This window comes from Thamnophis sirtalis, unplaced genomic scaffold (assembly GCF_051295495.1).
Source record: "Thamnophis sirtalis isolate CommonGarterSnake01/CBP01778 unplaced genomic scaffold, rThaSir2_p1.2 scaffold_2, whole genome shotgun sequence".
Classification (NCBI taxonomy): Eukaryota; Metazoa; Chordata; class Lepidosauria; order Squamata; family Natricidae; genus Thamnophis; species Thamnophis sirtalis.
In genome coordinates, this window is record NW_028261382.1 from 49155731 (window position 1) to 49178943 (window position 23213).

At 44.4% G+C, this 23213-nt stretch overlaps 1 protein-coding gene across 2 annotated transcripts; it reads left to right on the forward strand.

Moving 5' to 3' along the window:
• Nucleotides 1-2815: 2815 nt before the first annotated feature.
• Nucleotides 2816-21374, forward strand: TM7SF2 (transmembrane 7 superfamily member 2). Of its 2 annotated transcripts, XM_087705384.1 has the most exons (11): nucleotides 2816-2910; nucleotides 5461-5634; nucleotides 7040-7236; nucleotides 8842-8896; nucleotides 11276-11470; nucleotides 12721-12824; nucleotides 14621-14740; nucleotides 16885-17053; nucleotides 18845-18925; nucleotides 20334-20456; nucleotides 21110-21374. In XM_087705384.1, exons 2-11 carry the CDS (start codon nucleotides 5580-5582, stop codon nucleotides 21268-21270), a joined length of 1260 nt encoding a protein of 419 aa, XP_087561510.1. In that variant the 5' UTR covers nucleotides 2816-2910; nucleotides 5461-5579; the 3' UTR covers nucleotides 21271-21374. The 2 variants fall into 2 exon arrangements, with proteins under 2 accessions (XP_087561510.1, XP_087561509.1); XM_087705383.1 differs by lacking the exon at nucleotides 2816-2910 and having other exon boundaries at nucleotides 5157-5634.
• Nucleotides 21375-23213: the final 1839 nt, after the last annotated feature.

Below are 23213 nucleotides of genomic sequence, written 5' to 3' on the forward strand. Positions count from 1 at the left end.
CATATTATTAATTTGGTTTGCCATATATTAATTTTTATGTTTATATATTTACTTATCTCTTCCTATAGAGGTTTGTTTTTAATTTGGTTTTTAGATTTATTTTAAGTTTTGTTAACTGAGCATTTTGTAAATATGGTCCTACATATTATTACAATTTAGCTTGCCATATATTGATTTTTCTATATATTTACTTATCCCTTCCTACATTTGTTTTTTAAAATTTATTTTTTATACTTATTTTAGTTTTGTTAACTGTGCATTTTATATTCTGTTTAACTTTTAAAATCTCCTTTTGCCTGCCCTATATCTAAAGGTTTGGTTTAGGATTTGTATCATCATCGAAGTTCTGGGTTCTAATTATGAAGCCTAAAATGGAGTTATTGGGCTACAAGCTCCAAACTAATGACATTTCTGAATTTCCACCCGAGGGCTTTGGAAAAACATAACATATTCGAGTCCTGCCTGTAAAAATATCTCCAACAGATAAAAAAAATAAACCACAATACCATTATACTTTATAAAGCTACACATTACAAACAAGGAAGCGGAATTAAAAGGTTCCTCATCCAATTTAAACATAAAAATTCCAAAACTTGGGATTTTAAACCGGGTTTTAAAAATTTATTTAATGTCCATATTTTAGGTTTTTTTTAAAAAAAAATATCTAAATTTGTTTTCAAAAAGTCCAATTTTTTCTATACATTATAGCAAATGCCACACAATCAATACATTATATTACATTTACGTATTAAATAATCAAAATAATTGCATTTAAATTTGGTGTCTTTTGTTATCTGGGGCTTTGGGGGGGTAGAATTTATGCGTTGTTTCAAGCATAAAAGTCTTGCTTTTAAGAAAGCCAGCATAAGAGTCCGTCCCAGGCGCCCCGCATGGAACAAATCCCGTTGGAATCATGGCTTAAAAAGACACAAAGGGTTTAATAATCTGATAGCAGTTTGATGGGGATTTCTTCCTTGCGTTGGCAAGAATAATTCCGAGGTTATAATAAGCACGGATGGCAAAAATATAATTAAGATTAATAATGGATTCGGCACGAAGGAAACACACCGCCTTACCTCGCAAGTTCTGTAGGAAGACGGAAGCAGGTAGGAGGAGCCGGAAATAAGGATGCCTGCCTTGCTATTGGTTGAGAAGACGAGCAAATTATGGTATTAAATGTGAGGCGGGAGTATTTATTTGCACCAATTGAGAGAGAGAGAGACTTGCCAGTGTTTTTGGGCGACTTTCAGACGGGTGGACTTCAACTCCCAGAATTCCCCCTGCAGCTTTCAGGGGCCATTTGCACTAATATGTGTTTGCCTTGAGGGAGAAAACGGGGTGGGGGGTGAGAAGGGGCTTTTTTTTGAGGGGGGGCACATCTGAGGCTAAAGAATAAATTATAGGCTATGGGAGCAACCTTTTTGGTTATCTCCTCTCTTTTCTCCCCCTCCTCCCTTCTCTATTTTTCCTTCCCTCTTTCCCTCCCTTCTCCCTCATGTTTTTCTCCCTTCTCTTCATCTTTCCTTTTTTCTCCTTCCTTCCCTCTTGTTCCCTGCCTTCTTTCTTTCTCCTTCTGTCCTTCTCTCCTTCTTTCCTTCCTTCTTTCCATTTTCTTCCCCCTAATTCCTCCCTCATTCCTGTTTTCTTCTAATTCCTCCCTATTTTTCCTTCCTTTCTTCTTCCCCAAATTTGTGTCTCGTTCCTCTTTTCTTCTACCTAATTCCTATTTTTTTCCATCCTGCCTGCCTGCCTTCCTCCCTTCGTCCCTTCCTTCTTTCTCCATCCTTCTTTCCTGCTTCCCTTCCTTCTTTTTCTAGCTTCCCTTCCTTCCTTCCTTCTCTTCCCCAGATTCCTCCATCATTCTTTTCTTCTACTTCATTACTCTCTTTCTAATTTTTTCCTTCCTTCCTTCTTCCCTTCTTTCCAGCCTTCCTTCCTTCTTTCCATTTCCTTCCCCCAATTCCTACTTCATTCCTGTTTTCGTCTACCTAATTCCTCCCTATTTTTCCTTCCCTTCTTTCCTGCCTTCCTTCCTCCCTCCCTCCCTTCCTTCCTTCTCTTCCCTGAATGTTTCCCTCATTCCTGTTTTCTTCTACCTAATTTCCCCTTTCCTATTTTTCCTTCCTTCTCCCTTCTTTCCTGTCTTCCTTCCTTCTCTTCCTCGAATTTCTCCCTCATTCCTGTTTTCTTCTACCTAATTCCTCCTTTCTTATTTTTACTTCCTTTCTTCCTTCTTCCCTTCTTTCCAGCCTTCCTTCCTTCTTTCCATTTTCTTCCCCCAATTCCTCCATTCCTGTTTTCTTCTACCTAATTCCTCCCTTCCTATTTTTCCTTCCATACTTCCTCCCTCCCCTCCTTCTACCTCCTTCTTTCCTGCCTTCCTTCTTTCTCTAGCTTCCCTTCCTTCCTTCCTTCTCTTCCCCAAATCCTTCCCTCATTCTTGTTTTCTTCTACCTAATTCCCCCCTTCCTAATATTTTTCCTTCCTTCCTTCTTCCCTTCTTTCCATTTTCTTCCCCCAATTCCTCCCTCATTCCTGTTTTCTTCTTCCTAATTCCTCCTATTTTTCCTTCCTTCTCCCTTTCCTTCTTTCCTGCCTTCCTCCATTCTCTCCCCAAATTCCTCCCTCATTCCTGTTTTCTTCTACCTAATTCCTCCCTTCCTATTTTTTTCCCTCCGTACCTCCCTCCCTCCTTCCCCTCCCCAGAATAGCTGTAAGGGATGATAAGCAACCTGGGGACCTCCTACCACCCAGATTGGCTCCTTCCCCTGTGTCATCATTCCCTCCTTGGGCGGCGATTGGCTCTCCTTGCCTAGGGCTAGCATGGCCAGAGGGCGGGGCGGCCAGCTGTCAGGCTCCCTGGCCAAGCGCTCTGCAGGACAGGTGCGCCTCCTGGCATCCTTCCCGCAGGTGAGCCTCCCTAAGAAAGGAGACAGGCGGGCTGGGGTAGCTCCATCCTCCCTGGGAAGGTTTTTAAAGATGGTGAAAAGGATTCCTCAGATAAGAGGTGGATGGGTTTCACAGGGGTGGATCGTGAGAATCTGCAAGAGGGAAGCCTTTGGCTCCCCAAAACGCAAGAGCAGATCACTCTCATTTTGATCCCTCTCCTGCATCTGGAATCACCTGGAAGGAGCCTCATCCAGAGGACTTCGATGGAAGGAAGCAAGGGGGGGGGTTAATTCTGTCAATCAAATCCTTCAGTGGGTTAGTGGCTACACATAGACTTGGAACCAGATAGATAGATAGATAGATAGATAGATAGATAGATAGATAGATAGATAGATAGATAGATAGATAGATAGATAGATAGATAGATAGATAGATAGATAGTATACTAATATATAACCAACATCGTATTGTATGATTAAATGTTTACATCAATTCATCTTGCCATCAATTCCCAAAAACAATTATTGGCTATTCTGCTCTCCCTACACCGTATTTGTACCTTATCCATCATTTTTTTCTCCCTCTTTCCTCTCCTTACCTTTCTTCCCTCTGTCACCCTTCCCTTCTCTACTTCCCCTTCCTCTCCTCCTCTCCCCCCTTTCCACTCCTCCTTTCTCTCTTCCTCTCCCCCCCCTTGCCCTCTCTTCTTCCCTTACCTCTCTCCTCTACTCCACACTCTTCATCTCATTTACTTGGTGTATTTCAGCCTCTGAGCGGGCTCCATTTTATGTTGATGGTATTTATAATTCCTTTTCAATATGCATATTTAATTTTAACATATATCTTCCTCCTCCTTTTTTAAAAAGAGAGAAAAAGTATACTTATATAGTAATTGTATTTATAAACCACCACCCCCAGGCTATTTTTGGCTGAGATATACACCTGGTTACAATTCCCAGCTATTCTCAATTATATTTATATAATTATGCATCCTTACAGGCCCCAAATTTGTGATTCTGTCTTTATAATCTCAATAATTTCCCATTGTAAATATATATCATGTTCCCTTTCTATTTTTCCATATCTTCGCTTAGGTTATTCTTAGTTGTCTTTAAATAATAATCCTTACTGTTCAATATTCATTACAATTCCCTTAATCTACTATATAGAATAAGAACCAGAGATATATTTGTTGGGCGTTATAACCAGAAAAATATGATAAAAAAGACTAGATATCTGGTTTTAAATATACAACACGCAACCAGAATTGTATTTGCACAGCAGTGGAAAAAATGATGAGATTCCGCCAGATGAGAAGGTAATTAAGAAAATATGAGAATGCACAGAAATGGATAGATTAAAAATAAAGAAAAAAAACTGAATATTTTTTGATATGGGATATATTTTATCAACGGCTAGACAATAGAAACAGAAGTCAGAAAGGAGGAGATATAAAAAGAGGAATTGATATTAATAATAAGGGAATAAGGGTGGCTCAGGGGCTAAGACGCTGAGCTTGTTGATCAGAAAGGTCAGCAGTTCAGCGGTTCAAATCCCTAGCGCCGCATAACAAGGTGAGTTCCCGTGACTTGTCCCAGCTTCTGCCAACCTAGCAGTTCAAAAACACGTAAAATATGCAAGTAGAAAAATAGGAACCACCTTTGGTGGGAAGGGAACAGTGTTCCGTGCGCCTTCGGTGTTGAGTCATGCCGGCCACATGACCACAGAGACGTCTTTGGACAGTGCTGGCTCTTCAGCTTTGAAACGGAGATGAGCACCGCCCCCTAGAGTCGGGAACGACTAGCAATTACGTGCTTTTGAACTGCCTTACCCAGCGCTGGGATTCGCACCACCAAACTGCTGACCTTTCTATAATATAACACTTTTGAGGTTGTGTGCATGCACGGAAGGCACACGGGCGAGCAAAGTGTATGCGTAGAAGGCCGGGCGTATGCATGAACCGGGCGCGGGGAGGTCGAACCAGTAGTAACAAAATGTGGAACCCACCACTGACTACTTGTGTAACAGAATAAAGTGCAAACCGGTGTTGTGTAATATACAACAATCATACCCAGGGGCACTTGCACACACCCAGGGATCAAAACAGGAGAACCGTGTTGTGAAAAGTGCCTTTTGCGCAATAGTCCTGGATCCCAAAGGGGGATTAAAAATTCCCAATGCAAGGAAGGAAGGAAGGAAGGAAGGAAGGAAGGAAGGAAGGAAGGAAGGAAGGAAGGAAGGGGAGGAGGAGGAGGAGGAGGAGGAGATCCATTCTGGTTGTCCTTTGTTAGCTCCCTGCGAGACTTTGCATGCTCCCTTTGTGATTAATTTCTAAAAAAAGAAGGCAAACAGGTCTCCAATTACAAGCCCAGTTGCACACGAGAGAACATCATGCGGATGTGAAACCTATTCTCCATGCTTAGTTGGTTCGAAGATGGGTTTAAATGGGAAGGCGAATTCTTTGGCCAGCTGGGAAGCGGGAATACACAGGCGCTCCGACTTTCTCGCTGCAGCCCAGCGTTGTCAAACACAACTGCCATTGATCCAGACTCGGTTTTTTTTCTTCTGCAGATTGAGACGGTGCGCGGCTATTTAACGGAGACCAAGACATTAAACGGCTGCAGAACAGTTCTCCGTGGCTGGAAGAATCTCCACCGAAGAGACTTCGGGATCTGCGCTCAGAAGGGAAAATGGATCGGCTGAAGATGCATCGGACGAAAGAACTGGAATTTGGGGGTGTATTTGGTAAGGAAGGGGACAGAGAGCATTGGCTTCCTCCCAACAGAGAATGCTGTCAAATCACCATCAGACAGCTGAGCATTATTTCCTGGGGAGGAGCAGCCCTTCCTGTGTTCGATAAGGGAGGAAGGAATAGGAGCATCGATTAACATCCCTGATGTAAAAACAACAAAGCTAACTGCAGGGAGCTGGATGGGCCTATCAACACATGCAATGGCCAAATTGATTAATAGTGTATAAAGGCAGGTATCTCTTCAATGGCTTTTGCATTCTGATGATGTTAGCAGTGGCTAACAAAAGCTCAGTGAGCAAAATGTTTTAAAGTTCCGGAGATCACAATATCTGTTTCTTTTATAACTATACCTGGGACTCGCGTTTTTAGGACAGATTGCTATAAAGGTGTGTGTGTGTGTGTGTGTGTGTGTGTGTGTGTGTGTGTGTAACTCTGGAACGCCTCGAGCAATTTCAATCTAAACATGGCACACAGATGGCTTACTCTCTGGAAACAAATATTATGGGGGTAAGACACCCCTAAAGCCCGTCGGGGTGTTTATTCTGTTAAGATACAACCTGTTCTGCCTTAAAATGGCTTCCACTATACTGCTGTAAAATGGCTTCTACTGTGCAGTGCAGTGGATTTGCCGTGGTAATGGCTTCACAGTACTCCACAAGGGGGAGCTCCCTCTGATAAGGGGGAAAATCCAACATTAGAAATTACATTTGATCCGGATATTTCCCCCCCTATAAATAAATACCTGGATAACACCGGGTTATTGGCTAGTTTATTTATAAAATTTATTTTTATTAAATGGATTGCATTGATTGGCTGCCCATCTCACCCTGCAAAATGACTGTTGTGTTGATTGCGTTTGAGATTGGAAAAGTGGGGATTTGAGCCCAATTGTGTAACAAGGGCTGTCCCCATGTCTCCTCCTCCTCCTCCTCCTCCTCCTCCTCCTCCTCCTCCTCCTCCTCCTCCTCCTCCTCTTCTTTTCTTCTTCCTCCTCCTCTTCTTTTCTTCTTCCTCCTCCTCCGCCTTTTCTTCTTCCTCCTCCTTCTCTTCTTCCTCCTCTTCTTCCTCCTCCTCCTCTTCCTCCTCCTCCTTCTCCTCCTCCTTTTCTTCCTCTTCCTCCTCTTCTTCTCCTCCTCCTCCTTCCTCCTCCTTTTCTTCTTCCTCTTCCTCCTTCTTTTCTTCCTCCTCCTTTTCTTCCTCCTCCTTCTTTTCTTCTTCCTCCTCCTCTTCTTCCTCCTCCTCTTCTTCCTCCTCCTCCTTTTCTTCCTCCTCCTCCTTCATTTCTTCTTTCTCCTCCTCCTCCTTCTTTTCTTCTTCTTCCTCCTCCTCTTCTTCTCATCTTTTTCTTCCTTCTTCTCCTCCTCCTCCTCCTTTTCTTCCTCCTCCTCCTCCTTACAGGGGTGGCCTTCCTGATGGTTCTGTTGCCCAGCACCGTCTTCTACCTACTGCTGGTCTGCAGGACAGAGCAGGCCAGCGTGCTGAACCCCCCCTGGCCGCTGCCCTCCCTCCGCTCCCTCTGGAGCCCCCAAGACTTCGCTCTGGTCCTGGCCTGGCTTGCATTCCAAGCCCTGCTCTATCAGCTGCCCCTGGGGAAGGTAAGGCTCTTGCCTGGGCAGGCAATGTCGGCTTTGGCCTCAGTTTTCCTCATCTGTATAATGGGAATAAAAGTTGTAATCCTGGAAGAAGGCAAAGAGTTTTTTTCCCCCTGGACAAATTTCCTAACAGTGAGAACAATTAATCATCTGTGGGTGCGCCATCACTGGGGGATTTCAAGAAGAGACTGGACCTTTGTCTTGAATGGCAAAGGGTCTCCTGCTTGAGCAGGGGGTTGGACTAGAAGACCTCTGAGATCCCTTCCAATTCTGTTATTCTGCCATTCTGTTAATTAATCAGGGGAACAGCCAGTCTCCAGGAGTTGCTCCATTACTGGAGGTTTTTGTCAGGGCCCGCCAGTGGCCAGCAGAGCTGGCAGCAGTCAGACAGTGAGGAGGGTTGGGGAAGAACCTGGGCCAGTTCTGGAGTCTGGGGAAGGCTCTGAGGAGGGCTCTGTGTCGGAGGTAGTGGGGGGGCAGGGCCGTATGCCAGTTATCAGCTGCCTTTGGAATCAGACATCAGTGAGGCAAACAAATAGCTGGAGCCTGTTCCCTGTGTGCACAGAGCTGCTAGACGAAGGGAACAGCTAAAGAACAGGGGTCGACTTGGGAGGAAGGCCACAGGTGGACAATGAATGGCCCCTCCCAGAGGGAATAAAAGAGGAGCGAAAGGGGAGTGGAGTTTGCAGGAGAGACCATTAGTTTGCTTCATTGGTTCGTGACTCTCCGAGACTCCTGGCCACGTTCTGCAGAGATCAGCCTGGCAGCTCTCCAATCCAGAAGAGGTCTGTGACCGTAAATCCTCCCTTGAAAGACTTTGCTGGATGTGAATGAGCAGAATTTACAGTCAATTAATAAAAGGTTTTTTTGTCGGTACAAGGAGTTTGTTTCATGCCCTTGGGAAGCCTTGGTCAGAATAGTTTTTAAGAGGAGACTAGACAGCTGTTTGTCTTGAATGACCCAGGGTCTCCTCTTTGAGCAGGGGTTGGACTACCAGACCTCTGCGGTCCCTTCCCACTCTGTTACTCTGCTATTCTGCTTGGACAGAGATGGAGAAGCAGAGAGTAAAATGGTTATCAAAGGACAGCGACAGTAAATTTGAAGGCATTTCCAGTGGGCAGAAGAAAGAACCAAAAAGATGATGGACATTCTATCCCTATAATAAATAAGACAATTGGACCCCATGACTCAGAGGAACTTTTCATTATGACAGCTGGTCCTCCACTTACGACTGCAATTGAAGCCAGCTAAGCAACGTCATTAAATTTCTTCCCAGTTTTACGAACTTTTTCACCATGGTTTTTTTTTTTTTAATATTTGATTTTATTTAAAGTTAAAATACAAACTGACAGAAAAAGAAAAAAGCACAAATCAAAACCAAATAAGCAAAAAAGGAAACCACTCCTGGGGAGGGCTCTGTGTCGGAGGCAGAGAGGGGGCCAGGGCCTTATGCCAGTAATCAGCTGCCTTCAGAGTCAGACATCAGTGAGGCAGACAAACAGCTGGAGCCTGTTCCCAGTGGAGAACAAAATGAAACTTTGATTTTGGGTCTGCCGCAAAGACCTTATCAAAACGCTGATATATTTATTTTATTTTATTCCCCAACAGATCACGGAAGGAAGCCTTCTTCGGGACAAGAGCCGGCTGAAATATCGCATTAACGGTAGATATTTCGGGACGATGAAAAGGGAAGGGAGACCAACGGGGTAAGGCGAGAGAGAATTGGCCAAAGATGGCCGTAGCATCGCTTCTCCAAATTGGTTTGTTTTAGGCAGTTTAACTCAGAAATATATTTTGGAAGTGCAGGAAGTCCTCGACTTACAACTGTTCATTTAATGACCGTTCAAAGTTACAACCGCACTGAAAAAAATGACTTATATGACCCACTTTCACACTTCTGACTCTCACAGCATCCCCTGTGGTCACGTGATCAAAATCCAGACCCTTGGCAACTAGTGATTCATACTTATGACCGTAGCTATCTCCCGGGGGGGGGGGGAGTGTCACGTGATCCCCTTTTACGACCTCCGGACAATCAAAGTCAAAGTCAGTTCCGCTGGTGGGCCACAACAAGGCCATCTGATCAGACAAAGCAGAAATTAATGCCCACCCAAATGGGCCCTCGCAAAACGAAAAGATTTGTTTAACCACTTGACAACGGGGTTACTAACATCGCAAATGTAGCGGTTCACTTAACAGCTTTAGCAAGAAAGGTCGTACAACGGAGCAAAATTCATTCAACGAATGTCTCACTTCACAATAGAAATGGTGGCTGTAAGTCGAGGACTCCCTGTATAAACTAGCCCCATTCTATAATAACAGGCCTGTCTAATCAGTAAAACCCCAAATCAAAGTTTCATTCCCCCCATCCCACCTCAAGCACAAAGTCCAGAAGTGGTTTCCTTTCCTTGTCTTATTTGGTTTTGTTCTGCCTTTGCGTTATTCTTTTCCTTTGAGTTTGTATTTTAACTTTGAATCAAATAAAATATTAGCGAAACAGTAGAGTATCACTAGGAACTATATAGTAAATATGAATGCTGGAAGTTTCACTTCAAAACGTTTAAAAGAAAGGATGGGGAGAAAATTAAAAAAGAAGGCCCATTATAATGAAAGCATCCAGGCGATTCTTCAAAACTCCGTATTGGCGACAGGGAAGGGCATCGGGCCAGTAAACACTGAGCTCCATTTAGTTGCCCAGACTCCACTCTGCAAGGGATTATGGGGGTCGTTAAAAGATGATGATGATTCAAGAGAATTAAAAAGGAGTAGAAAGATTGGAAAGAAAAAATATAGAAATTGCAAGAACAAGTAAAAAAAAAGCTAGGGAAATGGGTGGAGAGAAGAGAATATAAGAGAAGTGATTTTTTTTTCCCTGAGAGACCAAGAGAAAATGGGTGAAAGGAGGAAAGAAGGAAAAGGATTTACTAGTCGAATAGAGTGAAATTTGTTAAATATAACCAATGGCATATAGCTAATATGTGAGGGAAATAGATTAATATTATTAATTTGCGGATATTTAATTAAGTGAAATGTTTGCTATATAAAATCGAATTTGAGCATACAATATTGTGAGTTAAAAAAAGAGTAATAGATGGAAATGATAGGTTAAATTTGATTAACTTGGAGAGGCAATAAGGATATTGTTCATGTATTAAAAAGAAATTAAAGTGAAGCAGGAAAATACGAAAAGAAAATAAGGTGACTGAAATGAAAACATGACGTAAAATGAACTACACACACAACAGAAGACGTAAAGGGGGAGAAAACCCAAACACTTTGTTTATAAAAAATATAGTTAACTGTTCTGACCCCCCCTTCTCCATCCAGGAACGAAAGCCGAAACCAACATAAATGAGAATGTTTTTTAATCGGTCCAGACTCTCGTTGGCTGCAAGCCACATAAACAAAGAGATAAGCACTCTGGCAGTAAGTCCTACAAAACTTGGCAGCAATGCAAACAAATTCTGGTAGCAATCCAGCCTGCCAAGTTTGTTTCCTGTTAGTCCTTAACATTGACTTCTGCAGAAGGGCGTGGCACAAACAGTCTCTTTTATAATCAGGAGAGGATCTTAAGGAGCATCAGCTGAGCGTAATCACCTCCTGTAATTACGCAGTTGTTCCTGACGCCGAGTAGCCCTTCGACGGCGTGCATCCCGGAACAACTCACAGGTGTTTTCTGGATCACTCACTCTTGTCTCCTCACCACTGATCCAAGGCTCAGGTGCCACCTGGTGGTCAACCAGTCTCTCCGCGCCCTGCTCGGAGTCGGAACCCTGTCCAAGGTCCTCCTCCACCTCCTCCAGGGCTGACTCATAAGACCCCTCACTGTCGGAGTCTGGCGGCAGCTCCAACGGCTCCTACCGGGCCACAACAGTTAACATATGAAATTTAAAAAAAAACAAAAAAACTTTTGTTTAAAAAAGAAGAAGAAGATGTCAATAAAGTCAATTCTTTGCCAAGTTGAGTTTTTTAGAGTTAACGGCTGAGCTGTGAGTCTCGTTCCGGGTACAAATCCCCCTCTTGGTTTTTTCGTTTTGGGTAGGTCTCTATGCTGTGTTGGTCACAGCGGTGATGCTGGGCGCTGGGCTGGCCAGGGGGCTGCGCCTGAGTTACATCTACGACCACATCCTGCAGCTGGCCTTCGCAGCGACGGTCTTGGCTTTCATCCTCAGTGCCCTTCTCTATTTCAAGGCTCTGCTGGCCCCAGAGGCAGCTCTGGCTCCCGGCGGGAACTCAGGTGAGGGGCCCCCAAATCTGGGAGAACTCAACTGGGAGAGGGGGGGCATGGAATGAGGAAAAGAGCCTCTAGGAGGCATCTTAATCCCCTTGGCAGTCTTGTCCACCTCGCTTAAGATGTAGACTAGCGTAGTTTTTCTCCCCCTTGGCAGCTTTAAGGTGATAGAAGTGGGAAGGGGCCTCGGAGGTCTTCTAGTCCAGCCCCCTGCTGAAGCAGGAGACTCTAGTCCATTTCAGGCAAGCGGCTGTCCATTCTCTTCTTAGAAGCCTCCAGTGTTGGAGCCCCACAACTGAAGAGGGAGTCAATTTATTCTCCAAAGCACCAGAAGGCAGGTGAAGAAACAACGGTTGGAAACTAATCAAGGGAAAAAGCAACCTGGAGCTTTCCTGACAGGGAGAACAATTAGCCAGTGGAACAGCTTGCCACCAGACGTTGTAGGTGCTCCAACACTGGAAGTTCTGAAGGAGAGAGTAGAAAGCCACTTGTCTGAAATGGGTTTCCTGCTTGAGCAGGGGGTTGGACTAGAAGACCTCCAATGTCCCTTCCAGCTCTATTCTATATTCTATTCTATTCCATTCCATTTTCTCTTCTCTTCTATTCCCTTCCCTTAGAGCAAAGGGGAGAGAAGGAAGAAAGGAAAGGAGAGGAAGGAGGGAAGGGATAGAAAGAGAAGGAAAGAGGGCAGGGAGGGGAAGAAGAAGAGAGGAGAAGAGAAGAGAGGAAAGGAGAGGGAAGGAAGAAAGAGGAAAGGAGAAGTAAAAAGAAAGAAGAGGAAGGCTGGAAGGGATAGAAAGAGAAGGGGGGATGGCAGGAAGGGGAAGAAGAAGAGAGGAGAAGAGAGGGAAGGAGAGGAAGGAGGGAAGGGATAGAAAGAGGAGAGAGGGTATGAGGGGGAAGGGGAAGAGATGAGTAGGGGAGAGTCAAGGGAAGAAGGAAAGGGAAAGGAGAGGAGGAAGGAAGAAAATAGAGGAGGGAGGGAGGTGAAAAGAAAAGAAAAAAATAGGAGTGGTGACAATACAAAATAGGTGTAAGGGATGGCAAGCAAAGCAACCCAGAATGTACATTTTAACCTTTTATATGGAAAAAGGTGTGCAAAAATGATAAGTAAGAATAATGTGAATGTATATCTGTAATTGTATGTTAAGAGATTAAAAATAACCCTTTAAAAAAATAAAGAACTAAAAAGAACATTTCAGAAAAAGCTGTAGGTTTCTCTCCCCCCCACCCGCCCCCCACTTTCCCTCCTACAGGAAACCTCATTTATGACTTCTTCATGGGCCACGAGTTGAATCCACGCTTTGGGCTCTTCGATCTCAAAGTTTTCTTTGAGTTGCGCCCAGGTCTCCTTGGCTGGGTAAGCGTCCTTGGGATGGAGGGGAGGAGGATATAGTAGGGGACCTCCTGACTCCACCCCCCCAAGAAGAAAGGGGCATATTTGGGAACTTCTGGAGGCTTCTCTTCTGATAGAACAATCTTTCCGTGGGACGGCTTGTCTCCAGAACGTGTAGCTGCCCAAGGAGAAACTCAAGACAGCCATTTGTCCAGAATGGCATAGGGGGTTGGACTAGATGACCTCCAAGGAGACTCTGTTATTTTTATATTCTGTGTTCTTACTGGAATTTGCAAGCTTTGACGAGCTTCATCAACTATACACATTCTTCATATCCTGCAGAATCTGTTTGCACAAGACAGAAAGCAAACAACCCAGATTAAAAAGGGAGGGAGGGAGGGAGGGAGGGAGGAAGGAAGGAAAGAAAGAAAGAAAGAAAGAAAGAAAGAAAGAAAGAAAGAAAGAAAGAAAGAAAGAAGAAGGGAGAGAGGAAGGAAGGCTGGGAAGAAGGGAAGAAGGAAGAAGGGAGGGAGGGTGGAAAGAAGATAGGAAGGACAGGAATAAGGAAGAAGGGATGGAGGGAGGAAGGGAGGAAGGAAGGCTGGGAAGAAGGAAGAAGGGAGGGAGGAAGGAAAGATAGGAAGGAAAGGAATAAGGAAGAAGGGAGGGAGGGAGGAAGGCTGGGAAGGAGGTAGAGAGGAAGGAAGGCTGAAAAGAAGGAAAAGGGAGGGAGAAAATAAAATAGGAAGGCTGGGAAGAAGGGAAGAAGGGAGGGGAGAGGGAGGAAGGAAGGAAGACTGGGAAGAATGGAAGGAGGAGGGAGGCAAAGTGGAAAGAAGGCTGGGAAGAAGGAAGAAGGGAGGGAGGGAGGAAAGAAGATAGGAAGGCTGGAAAGAAGGGAAGAGGGAAGGAGGGAGGGAGAGAGGAAGGAAGGAAGGCCAGAAAGAAGGGAAGAAGGCAGAAAGATGACGGGAGGAAAGAAGATAGGAAGACTGGACAAAAAGGAAGAAGGAAGGAGGAAAGGTGGAAAGAACAGAGATTTAGAATATAGAAGGAAGGAAGGCTGGAAAGAAGGGAAGAAGGAGGGAGGGAGGATGCTGGAAAGAAGGAAGGAAGGAAGGAAGGAAGGAAGGAAGGAAGGAAGGAAGGAAGGAAGGAAGGAAGGAAGGAAGGAAGGAGGAAACATCAATGCATTGGGTAGGAATGTGATCCGGACAATTCCACCTGATCCTTGAGAAGCAAGAATTAAATAATGTCCCTTCCTCCAAAGAACAGAGAGATTTAGAATATAGAATAGCAGAGTTGGAAGGGACCTTGGAGGTCTTCTAGTCCAACCCCCTGCTTAGGCAGGAAACCCTACACCACTTCAGACAAATGGTTATCCAATCTCTTCTTAAAGACTTCCAGTGTTGGAGCATTCACAACTTCTGGAGGCAACTTCTGTTCCACTGATTAATTGTTCTAACTGTCAGGAAATTTCTCCTCAGTTGTAAGCTGCTTCTCTCCTTTATTAGTTTCCATTCATCGCTTCTTGTTCTACCCTCAGGTCCTTTGGAGAACAGCTTGACTCCCTCTTCTTTGGGGCATCCCCTGAGATATTGGAAGACTGCTATCATGTCTCCCCTGGTCCTTATTTTCATCAGATTAACATACCCAATTCCCGCAGTCATTCCTCCTATGTTTTAGCCTCCAGCTCCCTAATTTTATCCCCGTGTTTTTAAAATGCAATATAGTGGAGAAAACAGGGAGAAACAAATAGGGAAATTGAAGATGAGTCTGTTCCCATTGCTGGACTAACTGTCTCCTTCCTCCTCCCATAGGCACTGATCAACATGGCAATGTTGGCTAAAGAGACGGAGCTGAGAGGCAACCCCTCTCTAGCCATGATCCTGGTTAATGCCTTCCAACTTCTCTACGTGATGGATGCCTTCTGGCGTGAGGTAGGCTAAATCATGGCCAGCAGGCCTAGCCACGGGGAAGGGGAGGGCAGCAAAAATTTTAACAAGTTATCCTTGGAACTGGGGAGAAAGAAATTTTCCCCGACTTGGAAACTCCCAAATTATTTGGCAAGCAAATGATTTTAGAGGCACAATCTGGCTTGACTCGCTGCTTTGAGGGATCTACAGCTGTTGGCATAGCTGGATCAGGCTAGCTAAAGCGTCTTTCTCAACTTTGGTCATTTTAAGATGGGTGGACTTCCAACTCCCAGAATTCCCCAGTCAGCAAAGCAAAGCTGGCTGGGGAATTCTGGGAGTTGAAGTCCACTCATCCTAAAGTGGCCATAGGTCAGTGTTTCTCAACCTTGGCCACTTGAAGATGTCCGGACTTCAACTCCCAGAATTCCCCAGTCTGCGAATGCTGGCTGGGGAATTCTGGGAGTTGAAGTCCGGACATCTTCAAGTGGCCAAGGTTGAGAAACACTGCCATAGGTGAAGAACAGGGATGGCTGGAAGGATGAAGGGATGGAGGGAAAAATCTATGTTTCTCAACATGCTGGCTGTGGAATTCTGGGAGTTGAAGTCCACAGATCTTTATATTGTCAGGTTTGAGAAACAAGGATGGATGGATGGATGGATGGATGGATGGATGGATGGAGTTAGATTAGTGCTTCTTAACTTGCTGACTGGGGAATTCTGGGAGTTGAAGTCCACAGATCTTTATATTGTCAAGTTTGAGAAACAAGGATGGATGGATAGAAAGAGGAAGGGATGGAGGGAGGGATGGAGGGATAGAGTTTGACCAGTGCTTCCCAGCATGCTAGCTGGGGAATTCTGGGATCTGAAATCCACTCATCCTAAAGTGGCCGAGGTTGGCTTGAGAATAAAGGAATTCAAGACATGGGGAAGATTTTACGATTGGTTAGAGAAAAAATCTAGAAAAGAATGCAAGAGAGATATATAGAACCCAGTCGAGACACTTAAATGGAAAGGGGGGGAAGAGGGGGGGAAAGTGAAAAAAAAGTATTAATATATGTATATGTTCAAGAATGAGATATAGAGGGAAAAAATAGTTAGGATGTGATAATGAAGGAAAGGGAATAGGAAAGGAGAAGTATAAAATTATAACAGGGTTTGTGGGAATACCATCCCAAAAATACACCAGTTCAGAGCTGAAAAGAGATAACCACAACAACAGAAAAGGAAAGGAAGATAGGAGGAAAGAGGACAGGAGAGAGAAGGAAGAAAGAGGAAAGGAGATGAAGGAAGGAAGGGATAGAAAGAGGAGAGAGGATAGGAAGGGGAAGAAGAAGAGAGGAGAAGAGGAGAAGAGAGGGAAGGAAGAAAGGAAAGGAGAGGAAGATGAAGGGATAGAACGAGAAGGAGAGAGGCCATGAAGGGGAAGAAGAAGAGAGGAGGAGAGGAGAGGAAAAGGGATGGAAGGAAGAGGTAAGGAGAGGAGGGTGGAAGGGATAGAAAGAGAAGGAGAGAGGGCAGGAAGGAGAAGAAGAAGAGAGGAGGAGAGAGGAAAGGGAAGAGAAAGAAGAAAGAGGAAAGGAGAGGAAAGCTGGAAGGGATAAAAAGAGAAGGCGAGAGGGTGGGAGGGGCAGGAGAGGAGAAGAGAGGGAAGGAGAGGGAAGGAAGGAAGAGGTAAGGAGAGGAGGGTGGAAGGGATAGAAAGAGAAGGAGAGGCCATGAAGGAGAAGAAGAGAGGAGGAGATGAGAAGAAAGGAGAGAGAAGGAAGAAAGAGGAAAGAGGGAAGGGATAGAAAGAGAAGAAGAGAGGGCAGGTGGAGGAGGAAGAGAGAAGTAGGGGAGAGTCAAGAGAAGAAGGAAAGGGGAAGGAGAGGAGAAAGGAAGGAAGTAGAGAAGGGAGGGAGGGTGGAAAAAAACAGGGTGATGGTAATACAAAGTTGGTATAAGCCAAGCAACCCAAGATGTACTTTTTAGCCCTTTCTATGGAAAAATAAATATGCAAAAGTGATAAACAAGAACAAAAACTATGTGAATGTATACTTGCAACTCTATATAAGAGAATAAAAATAATTTTAAAAAAACCCTTTTTATGAAGGAAAAAAAGTGGCCAAGGGTTGAGAAGGGGCTGCAGTCAAGAAAATCTCTGGCTGACGATTGTGAATATTTTGCAGGAGGCCGTTCTCACCACAATGGATATCATCCATGATGGCTTCGGTTTCATGCTGGCTTACGGGGACCTGGCTTGGGTGTCCTTCCTGTACAGCCTCCAGGCGTGCTTCCTTGTGACCCACCCCCAGAAGCTCAGCCTGCCTCTGGCGGGGGGCATCGTCCTGCTAAACGGTGAGTGAGGCTGCAAATGGGCCCTCTGAGCATGTACAGAATTCAGAATAGGATTCAGAATAGAATGTAGAATATAGAATGGTTATTCTGGAATAGAATAGAATAGAATGTAGGATAGGACAGAATATAGAATAGACTACAAAATATAGAATCAAATGGTTGGTTATTCTGTTACTCTGTAAAAGGATAGGATAGGATATAGAATAGGATGGGATATAGGGTAGGGTGCTCTCCTATTTTGTTATTCTATAAAATAATAGAAAATAGAATAGAATTCAGAATAGAAAAGAAAAGAAAGATAAATAGAAAATAATATAGAATAGAATAGGATTCAGAATAGAATTCAGAACATAGAATGGTTATTCTGTAATAGAATAAAATGGAATGTAGGATAGGATAAGGATTAGGATAGAATAGGATGTTCTGTTATTTTGTTATTCTATAAAATAATAGAAAATAGAATAGAATTCAGAATAGAAAAGAAAGATAAATAGAAAATAATATAGAATAGAATAGGATTCAGAATAGAATTCAGAACATAGAATGGTTATTCTGCAATAGAATAGAATGGAATGTAGGATAGGATAAGGATTAGGATAGAATAGGATGTTCTGTTATGTTGTTATTCTATAAAATAATAGAAAATAGAATAGAATTCAGAATAGAAAAGAAAAGAAAAATAAATAGAAAATAATATAGAATAGAATAGGATTCAGAATAGAATTCAGAATATAGAATGGTTATTCTGTAATAGAATAGAATAGAATATAGGATAGAACAGAATATAGAATAGACTACAAAATATAGAATCAAATGGTTGGTTATTCTATTATTCTGTAAAAGGATAAGATAGGATATAGAATAGGATGGGATATACGATAGGATGTTCTCCTATTTTGTTATTCTATAAAATAATAGAAAATAGAATTCAGAATATAGAACTGTTATTCTGTAATAGAATAGAATGGAATGTAGGATAGGATAAGGATTAGGATAGAATAGGATGTTCTGTTATTTTGTTATTTTATAAAATAATAGAAAATAGAATAGAATTCAGAATAGAATAGAAAAGAAAAAAATAGAAAATAATATAGAATAGAATAGGGTTCAGAATAGAAATGGTTATTCTGTAATAGAATAGAATGGAATGTAGAATAGGATAAGGATTAGGATATGATATAAGATAGCGTAGCTTAATAGAGTTGGAAGGGACGTAGACATCATTCCAAACCCCTCCCCCTCCCCTTCACTCAAGCAGAAGATGCCGAAAGCATTCTATTCTATTCTGAATTCTATTATTTTATAGAATAACAAAATTACAGAGCATCCTATCCTATCCTATTCTATCATTTTACAGAATAACAGAATAACCAACTATTCAATTCTATATTTTATATTCTATTCTACATTCTGTCCTATCCTACATTCTATTCTATTACAGAATAACCATTTTATTCTGAATTCTATTCTATTCCATTCCATTCTATTCTATTCTATTCTTCTTTTGGTTGTCTGAGACTTGGTCATCGATTTAATTCAGGGTTTTCCCCAACCTTGATGATTTCTTTGCATGTGAACTTCAAATCCCAGAATTCCAGTCAACATGGCCGTTGATGAGAATTCTGGGAATTGAAGTCCCTACAGCTGGACGTTGCCAATTTTGGGAAGCATTGATCTGGTGAACCCTGCGCTGAGAGAAAAAGTTGGGCTGGATTCCCTCTAAGCTCCCTTCTAGCTGTATGATGCTATGATTTAATATAATCATCTCATTGTGGTTTTTTCGTTTTGCAGGCCTGGGGTATTCCATATTCCGTGGTGCCAATTCCCAGAAAAACACCTTCCGACGGAATCCCGCTGATCCCAGAGTGGCTGGTTTGTAGCTTCACACATTTCAGCTTGTGGGGTGGGTCCACAAGAGACACTTAACCAACTCCAAAACCTGACAGGTGCATTCACACAACGCGGTGGACTTGCTTTTAACTAAGACATTCAGGATAGAATGAGCTGGAAGGGACCTTGGAGGTCTTCTAGTCCAGCCCCCTGCTCTAGATTAAGATTGAGATGTTTGCAGCAGGAGGACCTTAGCAGGTGGCGGGAGCCCAACTTTGGGGTGAGGTTGTAATTTGTTGGGTTGTGCAACCCCAGAAAATTTCAGTTAAGCCAGCCAAGGACCTGCCATCAGAAAATGAATCTATTATAGAGCTAAGGTGGCGTAGTGGGTAGAGTGCAGTACTGCAGGCTACTTCAGCTGACTGTTATCTGCAGTTCGACGGTTCAAATCTCACCGGCTCAAGGTTGACTCAGCCTTCCATCCTTCCGAGGTGGGTGAAATGAAGACCCAGACTGTGGGGGCGATATGCTGACTCTGTAAACCGCTTAGAGAGGGCTGAAAGCCCTATGAAGCGGTATATAAGTCTAACTGCTATTGCTACTGCTATTGCTATAATATGTTAAGATGCTAGAAAGAGTGCAGAGAAGAGCAGCAAAGATGATTAGTGGGCTGGAGGCTAAATATATATGAGGAACAGTGAGAGGAACTGTGTAAATTTAGTCTAATCAAGAGAAGGACTAGGGATTTTCAGCGGAACTGCAAAAAACTGCGCTACTCAGAACATCTTATATTTTAAGAAGGTACCTGGTTGATACCTAGGACGCTGGCAGCAACCAGTATCCACCATTAGCACCAGCCAGTGGTATTTGTGATGCGTTTTTGAATGTTCAATTGACTGAGTTTCACGTTTAATGAATAAAGTATATAGTAATAGAATAGAATAATATATAGAACTTAAACTGAGTAGAGTAGAATAGAATAGAATTCAGAATAGAATAGGATTCAGAATAGAATGTACAATATAGAATGGTTATTCTGTTATTCTGTAATAGAATAGAATGTAGGATAGGATAGAATAGAATAACAAAATAACACAGCATCCTATCTCATCCCTGTCCTGTCCTATCTCCTATCCTGTCCTATCCTATCACAGAATAACTAACCATTCTATAAAATAATAGAAAATAGAATAGAATAGATTAGAATAGAATCAGAATAGAATAGAATCCGGAAGGGACCTCAGCGGTCTTCTAGTCCAACCCCCTGCTAAAGCAGGAGGCCTTATACCATTCTGGAAACTGCTTAATTAACAGAATAATTACTTAACTACACCCATCCACTGCTTAATTAACAGAATAACAAAATTACAGTTCGAAGGGACCTTGGAGACCTTCTAGTCCAACCCCCTGCTCAAGCAGGAGATCCTCTTATCACTCTCTTTTCCCCCAGGGCTCCGGACAATCCCTACGGCAACCGGTCGGCGGCTCCTGGTCTCTGGCTGGTGGGGTTTTGTGCGGCACCCCAACTATTTAGGAGACCTGATCATGGCTTTTGCATGGTCCTTGCCCTGCGGTAAGTGTTGTGGCCCGCCAGTTGCCAGAGGAGCTGGCAGCAGATTCGGACAGTGAGGAGGTTGGGGAGGAACCTGGGCTAGTCCTGGAGTCTGGGGAAGGCTCTGAGGAGGGCTCTGGGTCGGAGGCAGAGGGCGGGGGGCAGAGCCATCTGAAAGATATCAGCTGCCTTCGGAATCAGACATCAGTGAGGCAGACAAATAGCTGGAGCCTGTTCCCAGTGTGCGCATGCGCGGAGTTGCCAGACGAAGGGAACAGCTAAAGGACAGGGGTCGACTTGGGAGGAAGGCCACAGGTGGACGATGAAGGGCCCCTCCCAGAGGAAATAAAAGAGGAGCGAAAGGGGAGTGGAGTTTGCAGGAGACAATTAGTTTGCTTCATTGGTTCGGGACTCTCCGAGACTCCTGGCCATTTTGAAAATATAAGCCTGTCAGCTCTCCAAGCCAGATGAGGTCTGTGACCGTAAATCCTCCCTTGAAAGACTTTGCTGGATGTGAAGGAGCAGAATTCACAGTCAATTGATAAAAAGGGGTTTGCTTCAGGCTCTTGGGAAGCCTTGGTCAGAGCAGCAAGTGGCAGCCATCTAGGAGAGGCTCCAGTGTTGTTTCTCTGCAGCAATCTAAGCTGGCCTCCCTCCTTTTGGTTTCCTTGCAGGCTTCACTCACATCTTGCCTTATTTTTATATCATCTATTTCACCTTGTTGCTGGCTCATCGGGATGCCCGGGACGACCACCAGTGCCTGAGGAAGTACGGGCTGGCGTGGCACGAATATTGCCGCCGTGTCCCTTACCGGATTGTCCCATATCTCTACTGAATCCTGAAATCCCCATTCCCAGAAGGTCTCTGGGCTCATCTCGGAGCAGAAGGGTCTCCTGGTTTCGTGCCAATGTGAGAAAGAGCCTGGCCAGCGCGCGGGGGGGGGGGGAGCGTATTGGCTGTTCATGGCCGTTTCTCCATTTTTTTCTTCCATTCTCCCGTTTCACTTTCGTCTTCCTTTGATTTCATTGCCTGTCTTCCATTTGTCTACATTTCTTTCCCAATAGGGAAAAAAAGAGACTGGAAAAATAGACTTGGGAGCTGGAATCATTTTAATCAAAATACATTGGTTTTTAAGACACAGCGTAACAGAGTTGGAAGGGACCTCAGAGCTCTTCTAATTCAGGGATCGGCAACCTGCGGCTCTGGAGCTGCAGGTGGCCCTTTCATCCTTCTGCTGTGGCTCCCTGATGCTCAAAATATGCCTCACAACCGCCAATGTGCAACACCTGCCGACACGCAATTTATTGAGCTTTTCGACCCCCGGTAGACCAACCATGGATAAATCCAAGAAAAGTTTTAGAAGAAAACAGAACATAATGCTAGATTTGTGGCTGCTCAAGAAATAGTCAGGCACGGGAAGAATTTTGTGGCTCCCGGCGTTTTCTGTGGGAAACGGATCCAAATAGCTCTTTGAGTGTCTAAGGTTGCCGACCCGGCTGCGCGTGCTGGCCAGCTGATTTCGGCCTTCGTTTGAAGCCGTTTTTCGCCCTCCAGAGGCTTCCCTGAAGGCTCAGGAGGGTGAAAAACGGACCTTTGGACAAACCTGGTTCCCCGTAGGTCCGTTTTTTGCCCTCCGGAGGCTTCAGGGAAGCTCCTAAGGCCTCCGGAGGGTGTCCAGGGAGGCTGTTTTCGCCCTTCCCAGGCTCCTAGAAATCCTCTGGAGCCTGGGGAGGGCAAAAAAACCACGGCAAAAGCGTGTGTGTTGCTGATTGTGCGCCTGTGCGTGCACCGGTGGCGTGGGTGCGCATAGCAGCATGGGTGTGATATGCCGGGGCACGACCCCTCCTGTGCTCCCCCCGCTTTTGGCACGGCCACCAAGAAAGGTTTGCCATCACTGCCCTCTATCATTTTCAACAAATGGTGGTGACGACTTTTCTTAAAACCGCCAGCGATGGAGCAGCCACAACTTCCAGAGTCGTGGGTTCCTGTCAGAACTGAACCGCTAAGAACAAGCCGTAACAACATTTGTTTAAAAAGGTATAGTTTCATAAAGGTGAAGTGAATTACAATAAGGCAAAGCCAGAACTGAAATTCATACGCCAAAATCATTAAGTTCCAGTTTTCCTCTGGTTGCCTGCCTCCCGCTGCCCACCAATCAAATCACGTCCTTGCAAGATGTTCCTATAACGGCCAGTCTGGGCCCAGGGCGATATCTGGTTTCCTCTTTCTTCCAGCAGCGTGACTTTGGAGCGCTTTCGTTGTTCTGACCCAGCTCCCCAAACACAAGCCCTCTGAAGTGAACTCAAAACGATTCCTTTATTAGGAACGCCGGCCAAACGTTTCCCAACGCTGGCTGACCAGCAGGGAGATGAATAATTATCTGCCGCAACTATTCATCTCCACCCCGTCTTTGATCCTCCGAGCTAAGGTGGGGCTTCACTAGGAGCAGTGGCTGTTCTGTCCCAAGGACCGGCTCATAGATTTCCACTGCCCTCCTCTCTTCTACCCTCTGTGCCTCTGCATGTCAGGCCCTGGACTCAGATGTTCCTCCTCTTCCTCATCAGCCACCTCCAGACCTGGGGGCTGTTGACTCTCCATCTGATGGACGGCTCAGCGCTCCGCCTCTGCCACTCTCACTCTCTGCCGGCTCCATTTTCTCCTCCCCCCCCGCCCCCCGCGGGGAGCTCTCAGGTTGTCTTGATGCTGAAGCTGACTCCCACGCCACCTCCTCCTTTGATTCAGCTGCTGGAGGGGCCGGTGGTCCTATGATGTAGCCTC

Coding starts and splice junctions, on each gene's coding strand:
- TM7SF2 (XM_087705384.1), top strand. CDS start 5,580: ATGGATCGGCTGAAGATGCATCGGACGAAAGAACTGGAATTTGGGGGT. Junction 5,635..7,039: donor GGAATTTGGGGGTGTATTTG/GTAAGGAAGGGG, acceptor TCCTCCTTACAG/GGGTGGCCTTCCTGATGGTT. Junction 18,926..20,333: donor CGCTGATCCCAGAGTGGCTG/GTTTGTAGCTTC, acceptor CTTTTCCCCCAG/GGCTCCGGACAATCCCTACG.